Genomic DNA, 14,856 nt, shown 5'->3' on the forward strand with positions numbered 1-14,856 from the left:
AACTTTCTTCATATTTTCTTCGCGTTTTAACCCTTTCGTTACGACGTGAAGGAGATACTGAAAAAGTATCGTAGAAATTTAGTTCAACGTCAACGAAGAGGCAACGATAATCCCGTGCGATTAACAGAGAGACATTTTCCCTCGTTTTATATGCCGGCAGGAGAAAACCAAAGTCGAAGACGTAAGACGTAAACACTTTTGGCGTGGGGTCTTTTTCAGCGGCGATGCTCCGCCGTAGCGAAAGGGTTAATTATTGAGAAATAGAGACACTCGTTGTGTTTTGATCTTTTTCATCCTAGATCGATTAATAGTCGTGCAGAAAATTGTGGGGAGAGAGTTTGATAGTCTTTGTGAAGGAAATAGTGGAGAGAGAGTTTGATAGTCTTTGTGAAGAAAATAGTTGGGAGAGACATTAATAGTCTTTGTGGAAAAAAATAGTGGGAGAGACATTAATAGTCTTTGTGTAGAAAATAATGGAGAGAGAGTTTAATTGTCTTTGTGAAAAAAAATAGTGGGAGAGACATTAATAGTCTTTGTGAAGAAAATAGTTGGGAGAGACATTAATAGTCTTTGTGTAGAAAATAATGGAGAGAGAGTTTAATTGTCTTTGTGGAAAAAAATAGTGGGGAGAGAGTTTGATAGTCTTTGTGAAGAAAATAGTGGGGAGAGACACTAATAGTCGTTGTGTAGAAAATAATGGAGAGAGAGTTTAATTGTCTTTGTGGAAAAAAATAGTGGGGAGAGAGTTTGATAGTCTTTGTGAAACAAATAGTAGGAGAGACATTAATAGTCTTTGTGAAGAAAATAGTGGGGAGAGACACTAATAGTCGTTGTGTAGAAAATAATGGAGAGAGAGTTTAAATGTCTTTGTGGAAAAAAATAGTGGGGAGAGAGTTTGATAGTCTTTGTGAAACAAATAGTGGGAGAGACATTAATAGTCTTTGTGAAGAAAATAGTGGGGAGAGACATTAATAGTCGTTGTGAAGAAAATAGAGGGGAGAGAGTTTGATAGTCTTTGTGAAGAAAATTAACGGGGAGAGAGTTTGATAGTCTTTGTGTAGAAATAAATGGCGAGAGAGTTCAATAGTCTTTGTGAAGAAAATAGTGGAGAGATAGAGTTTGATAGTCATCGTGAAAAAAAAAATAGTGGAGAGAGAAAGTTTAAGAAAAAGTATGAAATACACGAACCTGGAGAACACTTGCACCGATACTGGCGTTTTCAGCGACGGTGGCGAAATATTGTCGGGGGTCGAAGACAGGCGAATTGTCGTTCTCGTCGAGGACCGTGACAGTGACCGTGGTCGAGGACGATCTTGGTGGTTCACCACGGTCTTTCGCGGTTACCTCCAAGGTGTAGTTCGACCTTAATTCGCGATCCAGCGAGCCAGATACGCGCAGTAGTCCATCTACGGAGCCCACGGTGAAGGGGAGCATCGTGTCCTCGAGGGAGTACTCCACGTATCCGTTCCGTCCTTCGTCCCTGTCCACCGCCTTAATGGCCATCACCACCGTGTTACTCGGCGCGTTCTCTATTATCGAAATCTTCGTAGGTGATATGAACTCCGGAGACATGTCGTTTACGTCCAGCAACACCACAGTCACCTGTCGATCAATCGGTGTGTTACGCTGATCTCTCTACGATCTTCGTTCTTTTTTCATACGTTCAGTATCATTCTGGAGAATTATGTCCATAAACGACGGTTGATCAGTTTAACACTTTCGCTACCCAGCGTCACATATGTGTGACACGGTAGAACGGTATTATCTACGTGTAATACGTTATAAAAATGCACAGTTTGAGTGTTTGATAAATATTAGGTGTGCGTATAAGTGCAGGGATCTATAGTATTGTGCAAAAGTGAGAAAAATATAGATATTAAGAATGTAAGTGGTAGTGAACGTGTTAACCCCTTGGCTGCTGGCAACTCGAAAAGTAAAGCTCTGTACGACTTAAGGCGTTAATAGTCGTACTATGTATTTCGTTAGCCAAATCATTGTTTGCCGAATATTTCGTATTTTATGTTTGCGAAATAAGTGATATGTAAATATGAAGAATATGAATACGAAGGGCGCTGATAGTATCCAGCGTTCGATTATCAGTGAGCGTCTATAGGCGCCGATAGCAGTCAAAGGGTTAAAATATCGACACGAAGTGGAAATCTTGATTTAATTCAATCTCAAGATGACATGGAACAGAAGGATTCTCGTTTGTTCATAAGTGAGAGTTAATTAATTTAAAGTATCGAGGAATTGGAACAGCGATGAACGATTCTCGAGTTCCTCATCTCCGTGGTATTGTTACTCGGATGCTCGGATTACGTGTACTTTAACGCCTGACCGGTTTTACGATCTCGCTTCAACTAACTATACCAGCGATTGTAAAGACAAAAGGTGTTAAAACCTAGCAAGTTTTTACGTATCCATTCGACACACATATGAGTGCCTAAAGAAATGTATAGTCGGTGGAAGAAACGTAGCGAAGTCGTAAATTAAAGCATTAAGTAGCGGCACTGATTGATGCAGTGACACCCAAGGTCAGCAGGTGGTATTTTAGGTTTTTGCATTAGGTCTGGATCGAAACTAAAGCATACTTCATGGTTTCGAGCCTTTATCCTTTCAGATTCCTCTCGATTCTCTTGTTGTTATACCTGAACCTGTAAACTTTGTCACCTGATTTTACTGTCCCGCTGTATTTCTTCTACCGACTGCACATTGAAGATACTACACTTTCATCTAGGTTTTAGAGGTGTACGAGAACCCGAAAATATCAGGTTGGGGAGGGAGGGAAATTTTTTCTGGGATCGGGACGTGTTCTCGAAAGTATCGGGATTCTCAAAAGAGTCGGGATTCCCGAGAATGTTCAGGATTCTCGGGAGAGACGGGATTATCGGGAGAGACAGGATTATCGAGAGAGACGGGATTCTCAAAAGAGTCGGAATTCCCGAGAATGTTAAGGATCTTCGGGAGAGACGGGATTTTCGGGGAGAGACAGGATTATCGGGAGAGACAGAATCCTCGGGAGAGACGGAATTTTTGGAGAGACAGGGTTACCGGGAGAGACGGAATCCTCGGGAGAGACGGAATTTTTGGGGAGAGACAGGATTATTGGGAGAGACAGAATTTTTGGAGAGACAGGATTATCGGGAGAGACGGAATCCTCGGGAGAGACGGGATTCTCAAAAGTGTCTAGATTTCCGAAAGTCTCGGAATTAAATAAGTAAATATAAGCGAGTAAAGAAATTTTATAACGCTGTTTTCGAAAACGCTTGAAAAGTCGAAAAACTGAAACCGCACGAATCTCGACATTTTCCCCGGGTTCTCTGGCACCTCTACCAAGTTCACCTACTCTGCACACAACGAAAATGGTCGTTGGTTGAAATAAACGTTTGCTCTTTTTTATCTGGTTACAGATGAATAAAACTCACCTGCACGGTGGAGGACAAAGGACGAGCCGGTGGCAGAGGGCTATCCGTAGCGCTGAGGACCAAATTGTAAAGGGGCTTCTGTTCTCTGTCGAGCAACTTGCGAGTGAAGAGGGTGCCGTTCGGTGCCACTCCGAAGTCACCGTTCTCGTCACCGCCGGCGACAGCGTAAATTACCCTGCCGTTATCGCCGGAGTCGAGGTCCTGTGCGGCCACGGATAGGATCGGGGTGCCGATCGTTGTATTCTCCACGATATCCGCGGCGTGTGGCCCCGCCTCGAAGATCGGCGCGTTGTCGTTCAGATCCACTACGTTGCAGTAGACCGTCACGGTCGAGGAAAGCGCTGGAATACCGCCATCCGTCGCCTGGACCACCAGAATGTAGTGTTGCACCTGTGAAATCGTCAAGGTACGTCTTTCTCTTTTCTTTTCCTCTCTTTTATTTAACCGGTAGAATTTCTTTTTGGGACCAATCCTACGTAAAATTGAAAATTCATATTTTCGGCGATGAAGATTTATTTAGGTGAACGTTTACGAGCTGCTCAGTAGAGTTTCGACTATCCGAGGTGATGTGGATCGAGCCTACCTCGAATAATCGAAAACTCGGATAATAGGGAAGGATCGATGGGTGTTTATAAGTCGCGCAAGAAAGTCATAAAAAACCTTTTGATAATTGTACATGTATTTAGGTTTAATTAACTATTTATTAAATAGTTAATATGAAAATGTTTTTTATGATTTTATTGCACGATTTATGAACACCCATCGACCCTAAAAAATAATGCAATTTTTGCATTTTATTCAAGTTCAAAGAACCTCCGATGATACGGAATCTCGGTTAAACGGGACTCGGATAACCGAGACTCCACTGTACTGTGTTTTCCAAAACTTTTGTCGTTACAAATATTCGTTCCTATTATTTATCTATTTTTTGCAACGCCTTCTGAAATGGGCTCGAAAGAATTTTCCATTCTTCCCGCGATAAATAGAATTATCGAAGTGATTTGCTTTATTTATAAAAAGTTACGCTTCGGTGATAAGTCTAGAGAAATGGTAAAAAATGGAGGCGACTGTTATGAATTATGCCGCGTAAGGAGCAATTCACTTATCGCTGTCTCATTCGGATACTTATTTTTATTTTAACGAGATCCTTCCTGCATTACGATTTTTAAAGCGTAACGCGTAAAAGTCCGAAAGAACCTGACACATCGTTGGGTAACACATTCGCAACGCTAACAGAGTTGCTTAATAAGGTATCGACTAGCTGGCGGATAAATACAAAGTAAAAGGAAATAAAATTATCCGGTTAATATAAAAGACTCTATTATTATTAGGAGGAAAGAAAGAGAAGAAAGGAGAAGAAAAAAGGGGTTAGTCGTTTCGAGGAACGGTTTCCTGAACCGGCGTTTTAAGGGAAACTTTTTTGCTCCCGTTAGATCAAGCTCTTCCGCTCTGCACACCAGGTTTCTCTTACGAGCTGCACCCAACAATTTCGCGAGGACTAATACGAGTTTCGTGGAAGCAACGTGTTGTTTCTCTGTTTCCAATGCTCGCCGATCTCGCTGGACTGAACTGTGAAATGCTTGGAAAGGCATTACGATGATGAAGGGTTCTATAAACTACCCTCTCTCTATGCAACGCGCCGGTCTTCGTGCATCGTTCGTCTCGCCGAAACGCGATCGCCGTTGGTACCTCTATATTAGACAATATTATACGATGTACCGAAAAATATACACCAGTGGCGTAGCTGTTCCTTCGGTCTAGCCAATTTTAATTCGAGAAACTTTTGAGGTACCTGCAGAGTCTGTCGATTGAAGTTCACGTTAACTCGCGTGTTTTTGAATATTATCGAGTAAGGTGGTGACCCATGGTGGGTCACTGAGGGAAATCAGAGCATCACTCGATGGCCCACAATGGGCCACTTTGGTAAATGGGAGCGTCATTCGATGACCCTTATGTGGGTCACGAAGAGAAATAGGAGCATCGCTTGATGACTCATGGTGGGTCAGATGGGCAAATAAGAGCATAATTTGATAACACATAGGTGGGTCACGGAGGGTATTAAGAGCATCACTCGATGGCCCACTATGGGTCACTTTGGTAAATGACAGCATCACTCGATGATCCATAGATGGATCACTGAGGGAAATAAGAGCATTATTCGATAATACATAGGTGGGTCACGGAGGGTATTAAGAGCATCACTCGATGGCCCATCATGTGTCACAGAGGGAAATAAGAGCATTATTCGATAACCCGTAGGTGGGTCACGGAGGGAAATAAAGCGTTACTCGATGCCCCACGGTGGGTCACAGAAGTAAATAAGAGCATCGCTCGACGTCCCACGGTCTCTCACCGCAAAGATTCGAAAACGCGATGGAAATAGCTGAAGATAGATATTGTTGGTGACGCTGTTGAGCAAAATGGACACGTCTCAGTGAGTAAGTATGGCTTTTTTTTTTTAGCTGCCATTAAGATACGTCTGTTGATCGATCTGTCGGACTGTTAGCGCTAAACCCTAAATTCTACCGTAGCCTTCCTCTAGTCGAAAGCTAATATAATAGGTGCGCTTGAGCTTGAATGTAGAGGCGTGTTCATGGTTATAATCGTTGCCCCAGGCAACCTATGCGTTTTACCGTATGTGGACCTCTCTGTTGCGTGGACGTCGTACCTATCTCTTCTGTGTGTCGATCAGACACCGCGCGGCAACAAAAACTCTCATCCTTCGAATTTTCTCAATGGAAGAGACGGGAAGAGGCGAGAAGAGACGAGAGAAAAGGTATCTCTCTTGTGACAATGCATCGCTGTATCCGTTCCCCGGTAATTTCGACGAAATTAAAGAAATTATCTCGGACAAAGCTAATTTCTAATCACGTTTCGAATCGAGACGAAGAGACGACAGAAATAGCGGCGTTCTCAACCTACAAATAGACGTCATTTAGACATCTGGTCGATTTAGAAATAGTAGAGACGTGTCTAATCTAGGAAATTTCCATGGTGAAAGCGACACACCGTGAAAAATCACCGAAAATTCATCGAGACCCTCGTTACACATCATCCGAAGACACTTTCTAAAACGCCACTTTTCTAACACGATTGACAATATCGATCGTACGAACCTGTTCGTAGTCGAGGCTCGCGGTCAGAGTGAACACTCCGGTACTAGGATTTAGAGAAAAGACGTCGTTAGCCCAATCTGAGATCAGGGTGTAGCTCAGTTGACTATTTGGGCCATCGGCATCGGCGTCTGTTGCGACGACCTGGCCTATTCGACTTCCTCTTGGCATGTTTTCTGGAACGTCGAAGGAATAGGCGGTGCTTTGGAACGTTGGAGCATTGTCGTTTGTGTCTGTCACCTGAAAAATGTGCAATAATTCATTTTTTTTTAAATATAGCTTGATTATCACGAGACAAAATTGGAAAAAAAGTCAAAAACTTATTTTTCAAATTCCCACCAATTGCGTTTAAACGGAGTACTAAAATGGCGCGTAGTGCTCGATTTTTAGACCAGAACAGGCTCTTCTCCGGGTTTTATCACGAGGAACTCGGGACAAGAGGAAAAATCCAGAGAATGTATCGATGACATCCACTTTTCGGATTCTCCTCGTTTAATTTTCAAATTCCCGCCAATTGCGTTTAAACGGAGTACCAAAATGGCGCGTAGTGCTCGATTTTTAGACCAGAACAGGCTCTTCCCCGGGTTTTCGTACGAGGAACTCGAGACAGTCGGAAATAATTGATGTTATTCTTGATCATACTCGATTCGTCCTTTTCGAGAGGGGCTGTTGCTTCGTTCCGATTCGAGGGAAGAGAGGAAGACGAAGCAGAGGAAGAAGAAGAAGAAGAAGAAGAAGAAAGGTAACGGGTCAGGATAAACAATTCAGAATCGGAGCTAACGCTTCCTGTTCTCTTTCGATTGTACTCGACGTCGTTCCTGAATAAACATATTTCAATCAAAGCTCGAGACAACCGGTTGCCGTGGTTCACCTTCGAACCTCGCCGCACCACTTGAAGCTTCGAAGAAAGTTTTCTGTTGTTTTTGCGGTGGCGATGAACCTCGAGACAGTCTCCCCGGTGGAATTTAAAGAATGTTTTTTCGAGAAGAAATTTTATAGCAGCTCGATTCTTGGTAGTGGTATAATCAAACAAGCGAAATGTTGCTTCAACGTTCAACCAAAAGGGTCGCTCTTATAACGAGAATTAAGTAAATATCTCACGAGAATCACCGGAGAGAAAATCTTGCTTGCAACTTGCTGCATCGCTTCGTGTCCGCTGTATCGTAACTCTTCGAAATAGAATCAGATCGGAACTTCTCTTCCTCGAGAACGTACCGAAAACCAAGCAAAAGAATAAAAAGGGTGTAGAGAAAAGAGAAGAAGAAAGTTGCATCGAAGCGAAAGTTTGGATGGACGACTGGAGATTTTTCGCGTGGCTAGTCGAGATCGTCGAATAACAGACATCAGGCTGTTTCTATCTCATGGCGGTGGAGGAACGTCTCGAGGAGATGTGTGGCGTGGTCCGCTCGGAAGTCAGAGTGCGTCCGGTGAATAGGTTTCCAGCGTCGAGAGGGATCGACACGCGGTGGCGGTATAAAAGAATAAAGCGGAGGTGGGCACGGTTTGATTAAGGAGGGTTCGGAGACGTTTGCAAAAAGTGACGGTTGCCTCGAGACGCGCTGGATGACGAGGAGAGAACCCGAAAGCAGAGTAGAAAGACGACCACGATGACCAACTGTGAGAGAAGGAAGAGGACGAGGAAGAGAAGAAGAAGTCCAGACCGAGAGAGATAGAGAAACGAGGACGAAAGGGAAGAGAGAGAGAGAGAGAGAGAGAGAGAGAGATTGTTAGGGTGGAAGGAGAGGAGGTCGATGGAGAGAAACTCTTCTAAGGTCGACTGGAGAGAGGAGGAGGGGATATAAGGGGCCAGAAGGGGCAGATTCCGCAACTGTCGGCAGCGGGCCTCTTTCATGGAGCCCCAAAGAGCCGAGCTATGATCGGGACTGGCATTCCTTTTGCCTTTAAGAGACCCGGATAGAATAGCGGACGGCGGGCAGCGAGAACCTTAAAAGAATTCCAGCCATTACACGTCATAAGGATAATTTTTGCGATTGTCTCCGAAGGATCTTCGCCTGGGCCACTTCTACCTCCATCTCCTCCTCCTCCTCCTTCTTCTTCTCATCCTCTTCCTCCTCCTCCTGTTCTTCACTGCTACCCACCACCATCACTACCACCACTATTGGTGGCTTCCACCTTCGTTAAACGACTGACCGCCCTTCTTCGCGTTTTTTATCGCCGCGAATCGTTTCGGTTGGCCAGCGTAATGAATTATAAGGCGGAACGCACGGATAACCGCGTGATTCGATGGTGCACCGCTTGCAAGGTGGTACTTGAGATATTGAGACTTTGGATTCAGGTTATGCAACGTTGTTGCATCAACGGTGCACAGCTTCCAATTTCTACTCTCGTTGGGATAGAAGTTTTATCAATTTTTCTCTCTCAAGCGAGAGTTACGTTTTTCTTTATCAATATTAATCGATATTAATCGTTCTCGTTGACACATCATCTACCAGGATCGATTTATCACAAAGGCAGATAGTGAATTCCTCGCGATAGTGAATAGCGTTAAAATAACGGCACGCTCGACCATAACAGGCGAGGTAACAGTAGCATCCCCCTTCTAATTACACTTTAATCAATCCACAACGGTACCAGAGTCCTTCGTCTCTCTGTGTCCCTTTACCCTAACCCGACTGTGTTTCTCAAACAGAAAAAAACAACAAAAATCTCACGAACAACATTCCTTCGTTCGATCGAATCACCACCAAGGCACTCTTCGATACGTTATCCCGGCAATCGAACACAATTGTTAATCATCGGAAAGACGAGCCCCGGTTAAATCCAGCCCCGTGAATAATTGCGTTAAAAGGATCGCGCAAACCTTTCTAATTAGGCGCACAATCGCGTTCGGATAGAAAAAGATGAAGAAAAGAAATGGCCGGCGAGGAAAGACGCAGGGGAGGAGGGAGGATGATATATGGAAACGAGACTTACCTGAATGGTCAACGTGATGTCGGTGTGCTGCAATCCATCATCGGCTCGAACTTTCAGGACATACTTTTCCCGGGTTTCTCTGTCGAGCGCCTCCGCGAGAGTCAGTTGTCCCGTGGTAGGATGAAGCTTGAACTGACACTCGGTTTCGTTCTCCGGCTCGTACCGATTGTTGTCGGTGTTAACAGGACCGACGCGATGATTCGGTACCAGGGTGTATGTCAGCGTACCGATCGTGTCCGGATCGAACGCTTTCAGTACGGTCACCACGGTGTTCGGGGGTGCCTCCTCGGAGATTTTGAATTTCCAGGTGCCCGTACCCCAGGTCGGTGCCACGTCATTCTTGTCTAGAACCGTCACGCGAACCTGTAATTAAAAATTTTTGTTCGATCCTTGAGAATTGCTCGTAATTACACGCTGCTGGTAGGGAGGGAGAGACGGTGGATGATTTCAGGGCTGAAAGTCCTTTCGATCCTTCTTTATGCGTGGATTAGAACTCGCTGGATTAATTAATTACGGTATTACGAGGGAGGAATTCGCGCGTTAATCGACGAACAGTAGAAGAGATCTCAAGGTCATTTGTACTTTTTTTTTTTTTAATGGGATCCTGTGTCTTTTTAGTCGCTTTGCGATAGTAACTGTTGCGGCGATTTCGGTGTGCTGTCATTAAAGGTCGTTCAAGTATTGATTAATCAATACTGTTATTTTTTTGGGTTACTGAGAAATGTTGCTTAATGTATTTTTACGGAAATTTGACGAGAAAAATTGATTATCTGAAATTTGGGACTTTTGGAGGTTCCACGGTTTTTGCGATCGTACAGTAATTTAAGTTAAATTCTTATCTTCATTTCGGTGAAATTCTTCTTAAGTATGCAGAATTGCCTAGATCGAATTTGTAAACAGTCGAAGCACGGTTGTTTCGCTGTTGGTTAATTCGATCCAGGACTTTTTTAATCGATAGAGGATTTCTCGCGATGGTCTGCGCGTGAAACGGTAAAAGATAGGATAGAGGGGAGGAGGGAATACACGATGTCTGGAAGTTTTGTCAGTCGCCAGGATATAATTATGTGCAATCAATATAAATCTACGGGCCGTTGTTGCGCCGAAGTCACGGTATGCATGCGAAGAATCGTGAGAAAGTTAGTTTTTCGATCCGACTTGTGCATGTCTCATTTCATTAAATTCTCAGTCACGTCAGCGGCCAAGGTTTATGTGACTACCAGAAGCCAGTGTATCGAAACGACGGCACACGGATGAACAACGGAGGAGCGCGCGAGCGCGCAACCTACCACGGAACTATTGGAAAAGTATCGTTTCGCTAAGTTGCTCCAACATCCTCGACGATCGACGGGTCCGTTCTGCGGTTCTTTCTTGAGAATTTTGCCGAACCGACCAGCGCGAAGTTTAAATATTTCTTCGCGTGGAATACTGGTAACGTCTGATCTAACATAACCTTAAAAATTTATCGAAGTGAAGTGTGAAATTCTTCGGGTAGTATCTTGGTAACGTTAAATCTAAGTTAACCTCAAAAAGTTGTCCAACTGACCACCTCGAACTGTGTTAATTCTTCGCGTAGAATCTGGGTAATATTTAACCTAGCATAACCTTAAAAATTTATCGAAGTGAAGTATGAAATTCTTCGCGCAGATTCTTGGTAATATTTAATCTAACATAACCTTAAAAATTTATCGAACTGACCGTCGCAAATTTTCTTAATTCTTCGCGTAGAATCTTGGTAATATTTAACCTAACATAACCTTAAAAATTTATCAAATTGACAACCGCGAAATTTGAAATTCCTCGCGTAGAATCTTGGTAATATTTAACTTAAATTAACCTTAATAATTTGTCGAATTGACAACCGCGAAATTTGAAATTCCTCGCGTAGAATCTTGGTAATATTTAACTTAACTTAACCTTAAAAATTCATCGTACCGACAACCGCGAAATTTGAAATTCTTCGCGTTGGAATCCTGATAACGTCTAATCTAACATAACCTTAAAAATTTATTAAACTGACCACAGAAAATTTTGAAATTCTCCGCGTAGAACCTTGGTAACATCTTTGACGATCGATGGGAATCGTCACTCGAGCGACGATTCTCTCTCAAAAATTTATCGAATTGACAACCGCGAAATTTGAAATTCTCCGCGTAGAATGTTGGTCAACAGTGATCGAATCGTGCGTAGAATAGAAAACCATTGAAATCAGTTCTTTCCATTCTTTTTTCGGTACGATTCCCTCTCGAATCGGAATCTTCGTTTTAGAAAACGAGGAGAAACGTCGAAGAAGAAACACGAAGAGTAGCACAGCACTCGTGGCTCTCGTTAATTCTACTCACGATTCGTTCCTTCATAACCGACACGATCTCACGACGTCGAAGAATACTAAATATGGAAGCATGTACATGTAGGTGATCTTTAAGCTTACGTAATCCCCGGTTGGAACGCATCGATCTTCCTAGTAATTAGTCGAAGTTCGGTCGTCATTGACAAACTGCGTGCCATCGATTATTGCCCTCGTACGTTTTAGGCGTGCCACGAGGTAAACCGTACGTACGTATATCCTACATACACCACGGGGAATTACGAAACAATGGTCGGTTCGGTCCTGTCCTCTCGTTCACAGTCAAACGTACGATTTTCAAACGTGACACGACGTTTCTGAATAAATTTCCTTATTTAATTATTAATACCGGATCTTGTGTAGTAGTTTCTGCCTCCTTTAAGTAGCTCGAACACGAATACAATTAATCCTTACCAGCCTCTCTCTCCAACTTCCGAGCAATTCTCTCTAACGATTTCTAAGGAACCACCAAATTTATGCGACATTCCTCCAACCAGGAAGCTACCAAAAAAAAAAAAAAAACGGTTTCACGCGATCTCTTCCAAAATTCCATCGTCCTCCATCCTTCGATCTTTCGAAGATCTCAGGTAGATCAAACCTCGAACAACTCGTTCGCTATTTTATCTCGTTACTCTACGCTAAGAGGAGCAATCGTCGTGAGAGGTAGAAGAGAGGAAGGAGGAGGAAGGAATCGCGAAATTCGCGGGTAAGAATGTCGACGGGGACGGTCGCGTCATCGTCACGATCGGGGAGAACAAGGAGACGGAGAACGGCAACAATAAGCAGACAAATCAGTGCGGTCATATAGCTGTCTCGGATAGAATATTCCCTTCTTCTTTGCTCGAGCCGGTGTTCTCGCGGAGAGAGAGAGGAGCGAGGTATATGGGCGGTAAGAAACGCCCGGAGAGCATTCGGAGTGCAAGGAAAGATGGTATCTGCGTCAGCGCGGTCGGGGATCAGCGGATCGGATCGAGTCGCTCAGCGGGGGTTTCTTTGGGTCATGCACGAAGTGAGTCCCATTCTTCTGTTTCCCCCCCTCCCTTCTTCTTCTTCTTCTTCTTCTTCTTCTTCTTCTTCTTTCTTTCATTCTCCGTTTTCCTACCTCTTTCTCAGGTTAGTTCGTCTCCTTTGCTCCCTCTTTTTCCACCTTTTTCTTCCTCACACGCTTCTGTCTTTTCTCAGGGCCCCGGGTATATACTCCCTCGCATCGAAGAACCGCCTTCGTTGTCCCTTTTACCGAACGGGGTCCTATGGGTTCTCTATGAGGGGTCGAACCACTGACATCGGCCGATTAATAACGTATCTTCGTGGGGGCCCCCATAGACCACGACAACGACGATCCAGGAGGACGACGATCGGTGGAATGGTGGATCTTTAAACCCACGGAATTTCTGGTATACCCAACCCCGGGGACAATGAGATATATATCTACCGATAATTCCACTATAGTCGCTCTTTTTTTATTCCTTCGTTTCGCCAGTGACGAGATAGAGATATTCGAGTAAACGAGAGGTGCGTCATCTCTCCCTTCCTTTTTCCTCTATTTGCGCTAAACGACAGATTGCTTCGTACCTCGTGTAACGTTTATCTCGCAGTTTCTAGCACCGTTGTCTTGTCAGAAAAGGAGTATTTTTCCTTTCTTCTTTTTTTCGAAGAAAGTGTCAAGCTCGTAAGGGAGTTGGAAGAAACACGGCACGGTCGTTGGTTTCTGTTTAGCGATGGATGTGTCCCTATGGAAGAGTGGCGGATAGTCACGGGACTGTAGTGTCGGCTTAATAACGCTCGCTCCACGAATGGATTCCCATAGGGTACCACGGAGTTAAAGGGTACGCTGTAATTCCGTCTAGCGGCTGGAGACAATAAGATATATATCTACGGTTCTTACGACTAATAGCTTTGTTTTCTCGTTCCATCTCTCTCTCTCTCTCTCTCCGTTTCTCTTGGTTTTCTGTCGGCCGGCCGGGGAGAAGTTGGCACGACACACACAGAGCGTGGCTCTCTCGCTCTCCACGTCCGCGTGGATGGCTCGACTTCAACCGTAGATATGTCTACGTCAAAGCAGCCTTCGCCGATGAATACTCGCGCTTACGTTCGAGTTAAGTTGTCTTTCGATCATTTATAACTTTCTGTCGCACCGAATGCAAACGCGCCCCCTTGTAGGGCATGCGTGGTGTGCCGTATGAATTATGGCGGAAAAATAATCCGAAAAGAAGACAGAGAGACGCGGGGCCCCGGTAAGCAGACGAGTAAACATAAATTAACGAGTGACGTTTCATAAATAATCGGTCAAAGAAGAGGGAATATTTCAGTTTCGGTGGGTGGAATTCCGACGACCATCGCGAACTGATTCCTTTTCGTGGAGACTTCTCGATGTCCTCTTTTGCCGCGTGGTTGCTTCAGTTTCTATCGTTAACCCTTTCGCCACGCCAGATTTTAACGCGCAACCTGGGTGACTCGCCGGTCGTATCGTTTTCAAAGTCGGTTTATTAAATTCAGATGTGTAGGAGGTGGTCTAATGAACTTTACTCAAATCAGGATGTCGTGCAAAGTAGTTTATTTCGGACTCTTCGGTGTCCGTCTATTACCGAAACTAAGAACCGACTCTCGTCGAATGGCAAAGATATCGCTGGGCCGAACCGATGGGTACTCGGGTCTGGTGTTTGTCACTCGCCAAGAGGCGCCGACTCTCGTCGAATGGCAAAAATTATCGCTGGGCCGAACCGATGGGCCAAGAGGCGCAGGCCAAGCCACAAACCGTCCCAAAATGCCTACAGATGGAAGTGCAGCAGAAAGCTGATACGATGTGGTGCAAACACAATTTCAAAATACCTACAGGCGCCAGTAGTAATTAAAGGGTTAACCCGGTACAACGTCACGTGACTTGAAACTTACGTATTTCTTAAGAATTAGGACACTTGTCGAAAGGGGGTATTCTAGTCTAGACTTTTCAAAAAATTCGATTTCTTTTTTTTACATTTTCTGAAAGTAGACATTTGCAGAAGTAGAACTGTCGAAGGATTTTTCCGAATTCGTAAAATTG

General features: G+C 44.2%; 1 protein-coding gene across 1 annotated transcript in view; it reads right to left on the reverse strand.

Annotated features, from left to right (window-relative positions):
* The window catches only part of LOC108579995 (cadherin-related tumor suppressor), a 108,140-nt gene that overhangs the window by 19,142 nt on the left and 74,142 nt on the right, over nt 1–14,856 (reverse strand). Inside the window, exons 2-5 of the mRNA XM_017943645.1 lie at nt 9,473–9,835; nt 6,542–6,778; nt 3,426–3,815; nt 1,189–1,602 (exon numbers count right to left, since the gene is read on the reverse strand). Of these exons, the coding sequence (XP_017799134.1) occupies nt 1,189–1,602; nt 3,426–3,815; nt 6,542–6,778; nt 9,473–9,835 (1,404 nt within the window). The remainder of the gene's footprint in view (nt 1–1,188; nt 1,603–3,425; nt 3,816–6,541; nt 6,779–9,472; nt 9,836–14,856) is intronic.

The sequence above is a fragment of the Habropoda laboriosa genome, unplaced genomic scaffold (genome assembly GCF_001263275.1).
Source record: "Habropoda laboriosa isolate 0110345459 unplaced genomic scaffold, ASM126327v1 scaffold2, whole genome shotgun sequence".
Taxonomy (NCBI): Eukaryota; Metazoa; Arthropoda; class Insecta; order Hymenoptera; family Apidae; genus Habropoda; species Habropoda laboriosa.